At 38.7% G+C, this 17,329-nt stretch overlaps 2 protein-coding genes across 2 annotated transcripts in view; one reads left to right on the top strand and one right to left on the bottom strand.

The window, feature by feature from the left end:
* LOC145452820 (uncharacterized) overlaps nucleotides 1-17,329 on the top strand; it is a 60,589-nt gene that overhangs the window by 2,824 nt on the left and 40,436 nt on the right. The window contains exons 2-3 of the mRNA XM_080330963.1: nucleotides 1,601-1,768; nucleotides 16,435-16,602. Of these exons, the coding sequence (XP_080187089.1) occupies nucleotides 1,601-1,768; nucleotides 16,435-16,602 (336 nt within the window). The remainder of the gene's footprint in view (nucleotides 1-1,600; nucleotides 1,769-16,434; nucleotides 16,603-17,329) is intronic.
* On the bottom strand, nucleotides 6,963-10,984 carry LOC145452336 (uncharacterized). Its single transcript, XM_080330545.1, has one exon. It carries the CDS (start codon nucleotides 10,936-10,938, stop codon nucleotides 10,279-10,281), a length of 660 nt encoding a protein of 219 aa, XP_080186671.1. The 5' UTR covers nucleotides 10,939-10,984; the 3' UTR covers nucleotides 6,963-10,278.

Raw genomic sequence — 17,329 nt, 5'->3', positions numbered from 1 at the left:
GTTTCTGCAAGACGAAGTGCGCGATGTCCCGTTAAAGACCACTAACTTGATTGTGGTTGTTCGGTGTCCTCTGAAAGAAATGTGAATTTCTATTTGCTATAGCTATTACCTCCGGGAGAGTAGGAGACTTTTTAACAACCACAAAAGTTAGTTTACCGGACTAGAAAGGTGCTGACTCTAAATCTTTTACGGGAAATTCTGCTGTGTTGATTTATAAAAGTCAATTCTCCAGTACTACTGCCGGAAGACCTGATCGAACATCCCCATTACAGTTTCGCGTCATTTGTGGCGGCTTTAGTTTTGCCAGTCCATAAGCCTGGCTGTCAAAACTAATGAGAAGGACGATTCCCCAAAAAGGAGGACATTTAGCCGTCTTCGGAGGACATTCTAGATTTCCTGAAAAATGAGAACAAATCCTCATAAGGGATGACATATGGTAGCCCTAATTATACTGTCAAGAGTTGCTTAATTTAAGTTTGTTTAAACGTGTCCGTTGCTTTCACAGATAACTTGTCCGAAACCAGTTGAAGGGCACTTTTGACATTTTGTCATAACAAACGTACGATAATGACGAACGCCCATCGTAAAATGTGAACTCTCTATTGCGACGCCATGCAAAAATGCAATCCACACTTCTGAATAAATTCAAAATTTGGTAATATTTCTTTAATTATTGAACAAGTAACCAGCTTCTTGCATTTTAGAATTGAGATATAAAATTCTGATGCCTCAGGTGGACCGGCAGGAAACTATAGTTGTGACTGTTGAAACTGTTGAGAACCACTGATATGTACTACTTTTGAATATATTTTGGCGCAATGGCCGGGCCTCCGTCCCACGCATTTTAAAAGGTTTCAGTGGCTAAACATCCCATAAAATCCAAACTCTAATGACTTGATCCGGATCATAATTGTGATTTTAAATTGGAAACTTCTGCTTTCATGTGCAGTTCGACACAAATCACCTTTAAGTTTGGTCATAAGTCATTCTAAATAACTTGTGCGAAGCAAGGGAAAAGTTGATGATTAATGATTTGCTACCAAGGTATTTATGTTTGGCGTTGGAGGTAAGCAGTAAGAAATAGGGATTTCATTGCTAATTTAATTGTGTGGTGCAAAATATATCAACCGAATTAATAAAATGTTAGCGACATCACTAAATTATGTTTAAGTCGTATTCACAGAAGAGCGTGAAGAAGGCAAGGTTCACACAGTAACCCATTTATTTGCTGAGGAGTATTGCAAGCTAACATGATTACGACTCTGCGAGCGTTGTGTTGTCTAAAACTGAACCAAAAGAAGAATCAGCAATGCTATGAGCCGATCGCTGCTCACAGATTCAAATTCCCATCCGGTTTTACGAATCGGTTACACCTGTCACATTGTCAACATAAAACCCTACATTTCGTTTTGTGACGATTTTCTAAGGTGCCATGAGTCATTCAAAAATTGCCAAGGGACCGTTTCGTGAATTTTTTGAAAAGTTTGAGAATCACTGGTGTATAATATTTATGTAAGCAGGTATCCTTCCGAAATAGCCCTTGCCATCCCTCAACTTGTTGCATTTACAACGCTCTTTCACATATTTTAATCTTTTACAGATTCCAAAATTCGTCATCATTGACGCATCAATGACAGAAAACTGTTTCGAAGAGCTCGTCAACGTTGTGAATGCGTCGAAATGTAACGAATTACAACTCCAAGACTGTGACCTCAACAAGAAGAAGTTGATGGCGTTCTGGAAACAATGTGAAAAAGAAAGAGTGCAGGTGCGCCATTTCTAACGCAAAAACAACTGATAAACTAATTATAAAACGATATATGCAGGCAAAACTATGTGAAGTTCTATTGATCAGTCATTAATAGCTTGTGCCCCAAAGAAGAATATCATCTCATCATTCTATTGCTTCAGTATTTATACTTTATGAGGTACGTGATGTGCCCTGACTCGTGTCTATATCTACTGTCTGAATAAGTAATGGTTTGTGCTCTTCTGTGGTTCTGTTGTTGAAGATGAGATACATTGGATTCGTAGTGGACATACGTCAGGTATGTTCAGTTGTTCACTGTTCTACAAATACGTACAACGTAATGCAATCTATTTGTGACGTGAGGCTAGACATGGTTCACACCATAAGCTGCGTACACAATATAGAAAATGCGATTACTACCTATTAAAAATTTTGTATGGATTGACGTGACAACCCCTCCGTATCGATGACGTCATAGCCGCACGAGAACGCACCTTACTACTTTGCCTTGAAACGTTCCAAGTTTAAACACTCATGCGTCATTTCAATACCGCCACCGCACTCAATAATGACATCCAATACAGTCGCATTTATCCTTTTGAAATGGAGCCAATATTCAAGTGCCAGTGCAACGAGAGAAATATAACCGCATGTCACGACCTGATCAATGGAAACACGTTTTCTACCATATGCACAACGGTTTGAAATTCCATATTGGTTTGCGCGTTACCATTTCAGCGGATGGCGATCAATTTATTGGAATATAAAATGTTCTCATTCAAACGAAATTGAATAAAATCAAAATGTGTGCCATTGAGAAGATGGAGTTTAATTCATATTCGAGAGCGTAGCTCGACGCATAATGCGCTGGGTGAGAAACGAAACTACTCACAGTCGAGTGATATCGCGCGACAATTCGAAAATACGAGTGTATCAAGCAAATGCAAACGTGAAATACGCCGTACCAGACGATTAAACGATAAAGCGCGCATCCAGTCAGTAGTTTGTCTTTTATGTGTAGCATAATAGGGTTCTAATAAGAGGTTGCCAAAGTCAGTACTAAAGTAGAAGTCCAAGTAACGCCGTAAATTTCTACTCAAGTAGAAGTAGCAATTTACAAGTAAGTAAAATGGAACTATTCCAGGCCTAGGTTTGCCTGGAAAACTGAAAAGTCTGAATTACAAGTAAAACTAGTCTAAAATCACACCCACTTGAGGAAATAGTGCAAGTAGGCAAAATCTACTTGAAGCACTTTAAAACGTAGAAGTACTTCGTTACTGACCATCTCTGATTCTGAAATCGCATTGAGTAGCTTGCGTCGCGGCAATTGTTTGCTGATGATAACGGCGTTTCGGGCTGCATTGCTGCAATTCCCGATCAACGTTCGTAAAGCTATGTTAGAGGGACGATTATGTGAAGGAATGAATTCGAATCCGCAGTCACACACAATAACACACGCTCTGATCAAAAAGTCATCTCAAAAGTCTCACTAACGAATTATTGTGCACGCGGCTTATGGGAGTAAAAACAATTGAATATGGAAAAGAGGAACGTGTATTTGCTCGTGTGATTGTGAAACGACAAGGTACTTCTAAGCAGGCAAGTGTCGGATAATCGACATCTATAACGAGGTCACGAGTCGCTTCGTCTGATTTATAATTTGTAATTCATATCATGTTCTCGACCTTTTTATGTTCGCGAACTCCCTCAAGTTTTAGTTCGAATTGATCTAAATTATCCTGAAAACGCTGTTGGTTTTGCGCAAATCTGAACTGTTGGCTAGTGTAAATGTAAGTATGAAAATATGCGGGCGTGTTTCGAAAATGCGCGACCACGCTTTGATATTGACGAGAGTCGAAAATCACCTTCATAGAGACAGGTGTAAGCGAACGAAATATTAACTCGTAGCGCAATGGTTCTCAACCTTTTTGTATTCGCGATCCCATTTCGGACCGTCGCGGACCGCCGCGCACGCCAAATAAGTTTTAGTTCAAATTTAGCGCAATTATCGCGCAGCCGACATTATTCTTGTGCAAATATTGACAGTAAGCTAGTGATAAACAGAAACGATTCGACTTTTCATGGAAATAACATCATATCATATGTGAAAATTGTAGAAACTTTTATCATTTCAAACTCTGCAGCTACATCTCTTGAAATATGTGTTCGTATCTTAAAAAGCCACAATCGGTGTTATATGAACGGGAGCCTAAAATTCATTTGAACAAAGATAGGTGGAGGCAAAACGAAATATAATGTGTAACGCTTTTTTGGGTATGATCGCAACGTATTTGGCACAAGAATTGAGAAACTGATTTTAATGAACATATCGCGTCCAGTCTAATTATTTCTATCCGTCATCTTTATTTGAATTTCTTCTGGGATTGTGATTGAGAGAAAAGAGATTCCGTAGTGAGGTTTCAATCCTTTTGGTACAGATTGGAGAACAAAACTTTTAGGATGCGCTGAGACTTACAGCTTCAAATCGAAAATGTTTTGCAAACATTGCGAAGTTACCCCGATTATGATTTTGGACAATATAGAATATTTCATATCATACGGCCATTCTGTTATTCAAGTCCTGAAGTTTTAGAAGATATGAAGCGAAACTGCCTTATGATCTCCATAGCTAAGAAAATTAAAAATTAGGTAATCAATCGTATTACTAATTTAGAGGCTTCGCGGACAACCGATTGAGAACCACTGTCGTAACTACGGTTGCATTTAAAACAAAGGGTTGTTTAAGACACTTTGTTTAAAACGTGTTCTAAACACTGTTTCAAACAGAAGCCTTTAAAAAAAATTGTGTTTTTTCAAGTTATTTAAGTATGCCATAAATGTGTAAATACTTTCCAAAAACATGTTGTATCAGCCTACGGACGACGATTACCATCCGATATAGCCAACGCATACGATATAGGATGGTTGGAACACTCGAAAAGTCGGTTCCACAGCTACAGTACGTATATATAGATCATTGGTACGGAAAGAATGTTCTGATGATGATAACCACCGACCGTAAAAATGCTGCATGCCGTGTTGGGATGACTCGAGTCACTTTGCAAAAATGACTTGACCTAGCTGACTCGATTTTTCAGAAATGCGGATAGCCTCGTGACTCGGAGCAAAATTCACGAGTCAATTTCAAGTCATCAAGTGATCAGTGTCGATAAAAATCGCTGTATACTTCACAAATGTTCCGATTGTTCTCGATACGCTGGTGTGAATTATGAGAGCGATAAATCTCATTCAATGATTTTCCGTTTTACTGAACCTCCATTGTTCTATCACAAATATATTGACCGCTCACAGCGTACGTTGTCGCATTAGTAAAGTAATATAATAACGTTCTATAGACTAGTCATTGGTGCTCGGCGATCACCTTAGCTAAATCTCTTGTGTGACCTAAATCGAATTAAAATATAGTTTACGAGTTGATATTACTCGTCAAGCATTGACGCTGGCTGAAATTGTATCCCATGAATATGTAGTTGGGTGATGTATATCATATCAATTCGTTTTCCCTATCTGAGGTTTCGTATTCTATGCTCTATTTTGGCGAATAATTAACGACTGAGGGTACACTACCTTACAGTCACGTATTTTAGCAGTACTACGCATTCGTTAGCTATATACAACGCCTTTTCGCATGTATATTTATATCTATATTCGTCCCTCGATTTAAAATGATGGCGACTCAATCTGAATTTGAAACAGCTAGCAAAATGCAATGACTTAATCATACCTCGTACTTCGAAAAGACAACTTCACTTGAATTGCGACTTGAGTCGTGACTTGACTTGACTCGACTTGACTCGAGTCACCTCCAAAAACCGAGTGACTTGACTTGACTCGAGTCACTTTCAAAAATCGATTGACTTGACTTGACTCGAGTCAAAATGTGCAATGACTCGAGATGACTCGTGACTCGAAGGTAGTGACTTGATCCCAAAACTGGCTGCATGACGATGCAGTCCTGGTTAGAGATATTTTTGGTCCGTATATGACAGGGGTTGGAAGCCTATTTCGTCAATCGAGCTATATTTACCCTATATTTTCGATTGTGAATATCAACCCACTATGACGTCTCACTTGAATATGCGTGACGTCATGTCTCAAAAAAACAATAAAGAACATGTTTTCAACAAGGGCCTTGTTTTTAACATGTTTGTTTTAAATTGATTTTTGTTTTAAACACAATGCTAGTCGTAACGCTTTCGACCGCAAAATCAAGCAAGCGCTAAAATTGAGAAACTCCAACACACTCCATTTAACTGGGCGAAGACGAGTGAAATACAAATATCATCGTTGAAAGATATCCCAGTGATGGATTGGGCTCTATTCACATGTACTAACTTCCTGTCCATTCTTGCGTTGGTTCACGAAAACTGAATCAATATCGCCTGTTGGATGATATCGTTCATTAGGATTTGGTGTATTTGACTCGTTTTCAGCTATTGGAATGTGGGCGAAGGTAATTTCAAATATGAAATATTGATTTCATTCGTGAAACATTGAATACGAAACTGTATTACTAGAACTCTTGAAACGATGCGAGAAAGACAACATTCAGGTGCGCCATTTCAACGCTAACTACAACAGCTATCGCGGAAGTCACATCTTAATAAGTGACATGTCCGAAGTGCATTCTGATAAATGACTATTATTTCGGAAATATATATCTTATACATGTACAGAAAGACAAAAGCGCTTTGCAATGCAACTCCAATCGAGCATAAATTTCAAACTAATATCGCCGGATTCTTGCTCATTTCGATAAGCCTAACTAAACTATAGGATCAGTTAAATAATATAAAGAGATAGAAACATGTGCATCTGTACAGATACAATATGTAGAGGTGGTCAAAGTAAATAAGGTAGTGCTACTCCAGTAGAAGTATAATTTGGAATTTCAGAAACTTGTCGCAACTACTTCAAAAGTAGTAGAAAGTGAAGAGACAAAAACTATTTAAGAAAGCAGTTTCAAAAAACAGAACCGTCGGAAGCGAATACTTTCCACATTGTGAGATTTATATTCAAAACTCATGCTAACAAATGCACTACAATTATATTCAATCTTAGATAAATATATTCAGTTACACGATACATGGGGCTATTTCACGTGGCTCCTATGACAATTTCAATCAGTAAAGAGGTGCCAAACTATGACAAAACTTATATTTTCCCAAATCAAAAGTGTAGAAAGTAAGACAGACAGACAGATTCTTTATTCGTACGATGATTGTTCACACAAATATGTAAAAAAGACAAACACAGCGATATGACCACATCAAGATGTGTAGTCTTCAAGTCAGCTGTAGTCAAGGCGTAACGTTAGAACATTTATATCATGCAACTGTCGGTCAGTAACACTTCAACAAAAGATTAAACAACAAAACGCAAACGCAAAACAGTGGTAGTAAAAAAAAATAAAAAAAAACTGTAACACTAGTTCAAAATAAATACCAGATTACACTCTCAGGTCTCAATATGTAGAAATGAGCTGAGACTTAAAATTCCGACAGAATGATGCAAATGACAAACCTCTGTGCTCTATTGATAAGGAGTTCCAAATCCTTGGACCAACAAAAGTTAAGGATCTCTGGCACACACTAGCGGCTAAATTCTTTATAAAGATATTTCCAGCGGTGGCGGATCTAGTTCCGTGAGAGTGGACACCGGCAGATGGCGTAAAGATGCGGCTAAGAGCAGAAGGGAATTCACCATGGTGATGTCGATACATGGTCTTGGCAATTTCATAAGTGCAGAGGTCGCGCACTTTCAATATCCCTAGGGATTTATATCTTGGAGAAAGACGCTCGTATCGGCCCATGCCACTAATCAAACGGATAGCCCTATTTTGGAGAACTGCGATGTGATTCAAGTAGGTATCGTAAGTTAACCCCCAAAAGATGATTCCATAGTCGAGGTGAGAGTGGAAGAGTGAAAAATATATGTCTCTTAGTACAGATCTAGGGAGAATATGTCGCAAGCGAGCTATAATACCTACTGCCTGCGCTAATTTGCTGGCAAGAGCTGCTAGTTGAGGCTTCCAACTCAAATCTTTATCAATACATAGTCCCAAATATTTGACATTAGGGACTGCTGATAGTTTATCTTTGTCAATGGTCAAAAATGGAGAAGGTAACAAGATCTTAGGTCTGACATTGGTAAGAAGGACTTGAGTTTTTGTTGCATTGATATTCAATTTATTGAGGCTCATCCAATGACAGATTTTTTTCATCTCAATATTGACTGAGTCTTGTAGAATACTCAAATTGTGGTCGGATTTATACAGGCAAGTGTCATCAGCAAATAAGGTAGTTGAGAATTTAGATGCACCTGGTAAGTCGTTTATGTAAATGATAAAGAAAAGGGGGCCAAGAGCTGAACCTTGAGGAACACCGCAAGTAATTTCGCTTAGATCAGATTTCGTACATTGGTCACCGACGAATTGTTTGCGGCAATTTAGATAAGACTTGAACAAGGCTAGCTGTGTCCCTCTAACCCCATTATAGCATAGTTTATTCAGAAGTATTGAATGATCTACCGTATCAAATGCTTTTTTCAAGTCAAGAAATATGGAGCAACCGACCTCATTAGATATAATTGTTGATTGGTACTTGAGCAGTAAATCTAAAATGGCATGTTGAGTATTGTGATGAGTTCGAAAGCCGAATTGATTGGGCCATAATCTGGTTTGAAGAAATTCGGAGAGCCTTGAGTGTAGAAGCTTTTCAAAAAGTATAGCTAAGCAAGATAAGACTGATATTGGTCGATAATTATTCATTGACATTCTGTTTCCTTTTTTGTGTACAGGAACTACTCGGGCTACTTTAAGAGCTTCGGGAAAGATTCCTAAAGCCATGGATTGATTGTAGAGATGAGCCAATATTGAAGAAATTGCAGGGAAAACTGCCTTTAATATTTGCACAGATAGCCTATCATGACCCTCTGCTTTATTATTTCTCATGTTGGCGACTATTATGCTAATCTCTCCTATGTTGGTGGGACTCAAGAATATACTGTTGGTACTACTACGTGGTGTACTTTGGTAGTGTTTTGGGGGGAGATTAGGGCAATCAGATGCAAGTTTTGGCCCAATAGAGGTGAAGTAATTATTTAATGCATTAGCTACATTATTTGGATTGCTAACAGAATTGCCGTTGTCATCAATTATAATAGGCGGGATGGTGGCATGGGAGCTGGAAGGGTTGATTAGGTTTCTAATAGTTTTCCAAGTTTGGGCTTTATTGTTTCTGCAGCTATGAAAGTGACGAGCGAAGTATGATTTTTTTGCCTTCGTTTTAATGTGGCTTAGCTTATTAGCATATGCCTTGTACTGTCGACGTTGCGCTTCAGTACCATTTAAATACCATACACGGTGAAGCTTATTTCTAGTTTTGATAGACTTCAAGATACCAGGAGTGATCCATGGTTTGCAGTAAAGCTTACGCTGCTTACGAGACAGACATGATAACGGTATATGATGATCTACCAAATTCATAAGTTCGGTCATAAAATTATTGAAAGTCATATCAAGTGTGTCATATGTTAATGCTGTCATCTCAAAGCTGCCGAACTGACTGAATGCAGCATCTTGAAGACTCTCAAGAGAGTTGGTGGTAGGAAGGCGCTTATAGATAGGTTTCTTATTGGATAAAGGAGCTCTTGTGAGACATTTGATCAAAACTGGAAAATGGTCTGTAAGAGGATATTCGATAACAAAAGGGTATATAGGGCAGGAAGACACATTTGTATAGATATGATCTAGCAAAGTTGATGAGTGGTCAGTAAGTCGAGTAGGAAGTGTAATAGTTGGATCTGCACCATGGGATTTCAACATATTGATGTAATGTAATATGGGTTGCGATTTCGATAGTAGGTTAATATTGAAATCTCCCATGATGAAATACAACTTTTTATTTACATTTAATAGTGATAAAGTTTGTGACAGATGTTCTGAGAAGTCATCAATGTTGGATGTATTGGGGTGTCTATAAATAATTCCAACTATTATAGATGTTTCTCTTCCTATGGGACAAGAGATTTCGATCCAGATATCCTCAACCTCAGCCATGTTTAGATTGTAGCAGTCTGCTGCAACGGTGGTACAAGAGGAATTGACAAAAACACCGGTACCCCCAGCATTTGTAGGAGTTGGCTTATGAAAAAACTGATAGCCATCTAGAGCCAAGCCACCAGTGTCAGGAGTTTTTAGCTTGGTTTCTGATATGCCAAGAATCATAGGCTTGGTATTGAAGAACGAGATAAGATCATTTACATCATCTATGTGGTTTCTTAGGGATCTGGAATTAACATGAATGATAGAAAGGTGCATTGAGCTTTTAGTATTGTTTAAATTGGCTGCAACATCTTCAATTGATAATGAGGAGCATGAATGGACATTGTTATATTCAAAGTCGGATGTATCTAGCATTGTAACAGAACTATTGGAACAATTGGTGTCCATAGTAGGTAACATTGCTTACTGGTAGACCATAGGAAAATTGCACGGATGATTGATTCTAGGTCATCTTCTTCAAGTCATCAAAGTTGGAGATCTGGAGCACAGATGACTTTGAGTTCTTTCTTGTGAGAATTCTTCCATATTTAGTCCACAGGTAATCATAATGATTCTTTCTTTTTAGTTTCCTTGCCTCGAACAGTAGGTTGCGAGTTCTTTCAGTGAGGTTTTCGACTATGTAAATATCCGAGTAATTTGGAATGCTTGTTGAGTTTTCAACGGAACGAAGCATAGATCGAGATTCAAAGACTTTGTTTCGTATTACACGAGATCCAAACTTCACAATGATTGGCGAGGGATTACCATTTTTATCGCTTGTGGGGAATTTCCTGTGTGAGTAGGTGATATCATTGGCCTGAGGGGGGACATTTATTTTGGACATGATCTCCTTGATGAGAATATCAGTGTCTTCGGTGGTACTGGTAGGTATGCCGTTGAACTCGAGAAGATCCAGTCTTGATTGCCTTTCGGTTTCTTCATATTTCTCAGAGAGATCAGTAATTGATTTCTTCTGTTCATTGATAATCAGGTCAAGTTGTTCAATTGACTTCGAATTTTGCTTTATTGAGCCAGTATTAATCTCCAGTTGTTTTTCCATTTCATCAAACTTATCTGTAATGAATTCTTGGCTCTTCTGAACTTTTGCAATTTCTTCACTCATCTCTTTCAAGGATGAATTGATATTTGCCAGTGTAGAAAGTAAGGACTTTTACCTTAGACCAGTGTTTCTTAACCTGATTACCAGCGCCCCCCAAGGGGTGATGGGGATTTTGAAAGGGGCTGAAACGCTCAGGGGACGATACGGGGGCGCTGGGCTCAGGAGGCGATATGGGGGGACGCTGAATAAAAATGGCGTCGCAGAAGAGGGTGGAGTACGGACATAGGATTATACAGTTAAACAACAATTCTTCATATCCCTGAGTTCTCATTGCCAATTAACATACGACAAAATCTGTTAAATCTCAAAATTTTTCGTCGTGCTGCCCGCGAAATGTATGCCGTCGGTGTTTACGACATGTTTTCAGGGATACAGTGCATATCATATAGAATTAATTGCGCTTACTTTTATATCGCCAATGCGCCGGTAAAATACTCGTGTCACGCAAGCTCGGGATTATTTACCACAAAGTGTTTCGAACTAGGTATTTTATCGTGCAGCGCACAGAATGTTATAGAATCTGTTGTATTGTGTAGACCAGCGGTTCACAACCTTTTTGGCTTCGCGGACCCCTTTTGACCGTCACGGCCCCTCGCGGACCCCCTCAAGTTTTAGTTCAATTTTAGCTCTATTATGGTGCAACCTTCATCTGTCTTGTGCAAATATGAACTGTAGGCTTGTGATAAACAGCAAAATAATGATTTTTCTTGAAGATAACATCATATAATTTATCCAAAAATTGGTGGACTTCTATTATCTCAAAGCTAATTTTGCTGCTGTATCTCTCGAAGTAGGCTACGTGGTCGTGTCTTGATAATCCGCGTCTTCGTTTTGATATGAACGAGGAGTGCCGAAAACCATTTCCGCAAAGATAGATGGAGGCTAATGCAATATTAACGCATTACGCTTCGCTTCCGACGATACTTTTGGTGTGATCGCAACATTCATGGCACCAAAATGAAGAAACACATATTTTATGAACATATCACGTCCAGCATCTATAGCGCAGGGATGGGCAACATACGGACCGCGGGCCGGATTCAGCCCGCGCCGGCATTTTGATCGGCCCGCAGAGAGTTTCTACCGTCGAAGTGAAATCCTAATCTAAAAGTATTATAGAGAAATTTTATGCTCCAAAGAATGGATCCAAGTTTTCCTACCAGAGAAAGACTTTCATGAAACGACTTGTTCTGTACACGAGCAAACATTTTCGACCATGAACAATTGAACATTAACAAGACAAGGCTGCATACCAATAAAACTGGTGATATGAATCTCAGGGTTGGAGCGTAATGCTTTGATAGCAACGAAACACTCCTTGTTCATCAAAACATCAGCCTTGTCGATAGGGCATCCGCAATAAGAACGAGCCAAATCTGATAGCCGAGCTTTAAGAGCAGGTATATCATTGTCCGATTGATGACGAGTGTCTGCCGAGAATATTCCGGTTCATTTCAATATGAATATACTATTCAATTGTATAATAAAGTTCTGTACCTCCAAGAAGCTGTTCCCTGCATTGGGACAAATTATGGAAATACTTCAGAAATTTTTATTTCAAACGACTGTTCACTAATTTGATGAGACTGACAACTCCAAATCGAGAAGGTTTCGCAGACATTACAAAGTCACCCTGATTGACGTTACTATCTACATATTTATATTTTTTCCACAAACCCCAACAAAACGTCTCTAAACAGCAATATGTTTGTATCAGCAGGTAATTGGAAAATTGGCAATGAGAATGAGTTTCCACACTACGATAGTCCATGTCAGACGATTATTATGATGATATGAGTCATGAGGTTTTAGCAGTTGAGGTGCGAAACTGCCTGATGCTTTCTCAAATTAAAAAATAAAATGAAAATTAGGTTATCAACCATTTAAAAAATTTAGAGGTCTCGCGGACCCCCTGAAATTGCTTCGCGGACCCCCGGTTGAGAACCACTGGTGTAGACGTATCTGATTCAACTATTAGCGCCCTCAGGCCTGGTGCACAAGACCTTAGTAGTCGAGCACCATAAAACCCCTTATACATACATACAGAATGTCGAAATCGAAGAGGCATTGCGTCAGTTTTCAGAGTGAGAGCCCTTTGTACAATAAAAATGCTCTGAAGATTTTTGGTCAACCTGATTAACTAGGTATATTTGTATTTGGGAGCTACAAAATTAAAGGTTCAGAATATTTCTTCATCGTATCATAGAGGATGATACTGTTTAGTGTTTTGACCCGCAAAATTACTTCAACGTTATGTAATATGGGTTGCTTTGTTTGGAATACATTCATGTTAAAGTAGTGCAGTACTAAACTCATTGTGAGCAAAGATCTCTATCACTATCTGAGTTGATTTACTAGCCACAGAAGGCAATAAAACAAAACTCAATACAATTATCGTCCCTGTATTGCCAGTCGCAGAAGTGAATTTGGGATGTGTACACCGGACCCAAACCAGATGGTACGAGCCTGTATCCGATGGTTGTTGTAACAACATTGATTTGATCCCGAATATAGCATTAGAATTATTATAGCGTTAATTAGTCGAGTGGTCCTCGGGCGCGATTCAAGCTTTTTCCAATAGTGAAGTGCCAACCCGAAAAGACCGACCAGACTTCGAACTCTTTCCCCTTGTTCTACTGCCGCCCTTAAATATGGGGGGGGGGTGCTAGACTCGGGCAATTTTCGAAAAGGGGCGAAATCTGCAAGAAAAATGGTTAAGAACCACTGCCCGGATCAAGTGGAAGTGAATGTAGTCTAAAAAAGTACATGGTTCAAGTAGGGAATACATACTTGAGTACTCCGAAAGGGTAGAGCTATTTCTTTGCTGATCATTGATCATCTCTGAATCTCAATTTTATTCAGGCAGTCGACTTGTCCCATGCACTTTATTGACAAACCCTTGTGTGGATACAAGGATTTGGTGAAGTTCCAGGGTCATCATGTATATTCTAGATCAGGGGTGGGCAAACTTTTGAACTCGCGGGCCGCATTCAACGTCTGAATACCTTCGCGAGCCGCACTATATAAAATTGGGATTATAAACCCAAACGCAATATTGGTGTTTGAATATATAGTGGGGACATGGAGATAATATATATGCGTATTTAAAACAATCCGAACATCGCTTTGATGATATCGTACACGCGTCAGAAACAGTGGCGAGATTTAATAGGCTGGTCGACCTCAATAACCAATTTGTCAAAACTATAGAGATGAAAGTCGGTTGTCCCGATTCTTAGAACAGTATTGAAATTTATATCTGTGAGCAGCGATCTGTTCATAGATTCACGAATTCCACTTTTGGATCAATTCCAGGACACACAATGCTGACAGCATCATAACCATGTTAGCTTTTCAAACACGCTTCTACTGGGTGTAGATAAAATATAAATACCCTAATTCTACGCATACAGAGAAAGAATATACCTAAGACACGCACGAATCGTTTTTTATAGGCACATCACTGAAATAATTAAAACTGGAGTGGCCAATCTGAAATCACACTAGTGATCCGAATTATGTCAATCTCGTTCAGGATTTCTGTGATGCTTAGCTGTTAAAACCTTTCAAACTGCGTGGGCCTTGAGATCGGCTGTCACGCCAGAAATGCCACATATAAAATAATACAGGAAGTATTTACCCTAGAACAGCGGTCGAGTCCCAGCATTAATTCAATTTTTAGTACACATTTTATCAATATTTTTAATAAGTTTCCTCAGACTCTCGCGGGCCGCACAGAACGGTGTAGAGGGCCACATGCGGCCCGCGGGCCGTAGTTTGCCCATCCCTGCTCTACACCGTTCTGTGCGGCCCGCGAGAGTCTGAGGAAACTTATTAAAAATATTGATAAAATGTGTACTAAAAATTGATATAATGCTGGGACTCGACCGGATCTATCCTCGTTTGGTTCGTAAGTGACACAGCAGGGCGATCACAAATTTTACAATTATATATATGTGCAACTAATATATTTTCCACGTAAACTGCATCTAACGACTCCGCATTGGCGCTTTCGCTTATGTGAATACCGACTTTTTGAATCATATTTGTATAAAACTCTGAACTTAGTGTGCACTTTTAACCTTCTTGAAATTGGATGTCAATTTCACAGACTTATTGTTACTAGTGTTAACTAGAGTGAAACCACAGCGCCATAGTCTGCTGGTTATAAGAGGAGCCTATGCACATGGAAGTATTATGACATCGTGTGGCGGGTCGTATGTTTGCCACTCCTGTTCCAGATTGTAGATATTGGATCAAATCAAAATGACGTTATCGTATTTCCAATATCACTATTTGTTACGTATTGTATATATTTACTGTGTCTTTAGTTACTAGAGATATGTCATGAATAGCGCGGTTTTCTTTTGGCAGGTTAAAAAAAGTCAAAATTTAGTCAAAAATGTAGCGATACGTCAAATGATTGTCAAAATTCTTCACAAAGTCAAAAATTGTTTGCAACCTGCATTTGGTTTGTATCGTGGATGTTTGCACTGTCGGTGAACTTATCATTTGACATTTCACATCTTGTAGCCTGTTGCCAGCCAACAACTGCTGCTCTTCTTGGCAAGCTACTTGGTAAGGACAGATACTTTCTACCCGAGAATGTAGGAAAGTATCTTTCGTTGTACTAAAACAAATTTTAATTACTTCCACCATAATGCGTGATGAAACTACTGGAATTCTTCATAGGTATGGATTTCGTCAAAATGATATTTTTTCATGTAAAATTCTGTCAGTTTTTAAGTCAAATAAATTTTCAGGCCAAACTATCTCGTAAGGACAGACAGTTCCAACCAGAAATGAACATAGGTTGTACAATTCTAACAACATTAGATGCGAAAACACTTAATCTACATACATGAGGTCAAAATTCTGTCAAAGTCAAGTTTTTCAGAGTAGAAAAAGGTCACAATTTTGATTTTTTTATGTCAAAATTTTCCGATTTTAGTTGAAAAAAAATCGCCTTAGTCATGAGACTTTATAGGTTCCTGGTGATAGAGATATATACTCACGGTTTCCACACCGTCTTGATTTCTCATATTTTCCTTATTTTGAAGGGAGATGTATGATAAAACTAACCGATAAAGTTTTGATGTTATCAATTCTGATTAAAAGCCGAACGCATGGTATAACCGTGGCAATAAATTGCCATTACACGAATTGACGAGCTACTCGCGTTTACGAACGAAATTATTCCAACCCGTATACAATACAATGGTATGATGGGACGCAATACACTCAGTTTTCCAAATGGGTAAGAAAATGATGCAACCATTCTCATAAAAGTGAAAATAATAGTTGCAAGGTTGCGGCGATAAATAAAATTATTTAAATAAGTATAGCTGACTATTCTTATTCACCTAAACTACTTATTTATTAGTCCCTTGAGTACATCTTTTCCTCTCGGACGCGACTTTACATTCGCTAAAATACCGGTTGTCAATCTGTTGGTCCTTGTTTTACGAAATGTAGCAATCAGTCCGTATTCTTATTCAGATCCATAAACTTTTCATCGTCGATAAAAAAATGCCTGCGGAAGTGTTTAGTGAACTGGCAGCGATTATCAGAGTCATTGGATGCAAGGATGTGGAATTGATAGAATGCAATTTGACGAAGCAAAAATTGAAATGTTTATCGATGGCCTGCATGGAAAACGAAATAACGGTAAGTAGGAATGTGTGCCCGCTTTTACGACATCAGGCTAAATAGGTTTCAGAAGTTGTACGTCAGCTCCATATTACAAGCCACAAATTAAAATAAATTTGACGTCATTGACTTGAGAAAGTGGTGATCAAGGTCAACCTCGATTTCATTTGCAAATATTACACCATATGCCTGGTTTTATCGTTTTGCTCCTCACTTCATCACACAGCAGTCTTCATTTACTTGTCCGGCTTCGTTCGCCTTAATTTATACATCCAAGCAATTTTGAGTGAATGTCCGTTGTTTCTCAGCGCGAAGCGTTTGTACTAAATAGCGCCAAGCGCAAAGAAAACTATCAAGTTGAATATATCTGCTAAAAATATTCCGCGTAATGTTGATTATTGAAATAATTATTGGCACCCTTCGAACTTGCCTCCCCTAATTTCCAGATTTGAAAATCTACAGTTACGGCCGTTGATGTACCATACTTTTATCTCGGTTTTTGATGCATTCTACTTTGATCCATATTTAAAAATATCAAGGTTGGAGCCACTGATGTACTTCATTGTCACTTTGTTCGGTAGGTATTTATCCCAATCCTATCTATCTATTAGTTTATCGGGATACAGTTTTCTTAGGCTTTTATTCTCGGTATCTAAATTTTATACTTAATTACGAAGATCCTTGTGACGTGAGTAATTATACTCATTTTCGATAGATGGCCTTCACACGTGCCATTCACTCGAGA

Source organism: Botryllus schlosseri, chromosome 12 (assembly GCF_051294905.1).
Source record: "Botryllus schlosseri isolate E-star chromosome 12, Bs_hap1, whole genome shotgun sequence".
Taxonomy (NCBI): Eukaryota; Metazoa; Chordata; class Ascidiacea; order Stolidobranchia; family Styelidae; genus Botryllus; species Botryllus schlosseri.
The sequence above is the reverse complement of the archived record's forward strand: the minus strand, read 5'-3'. Positions and strand labels throughout refer to the sequence as shown.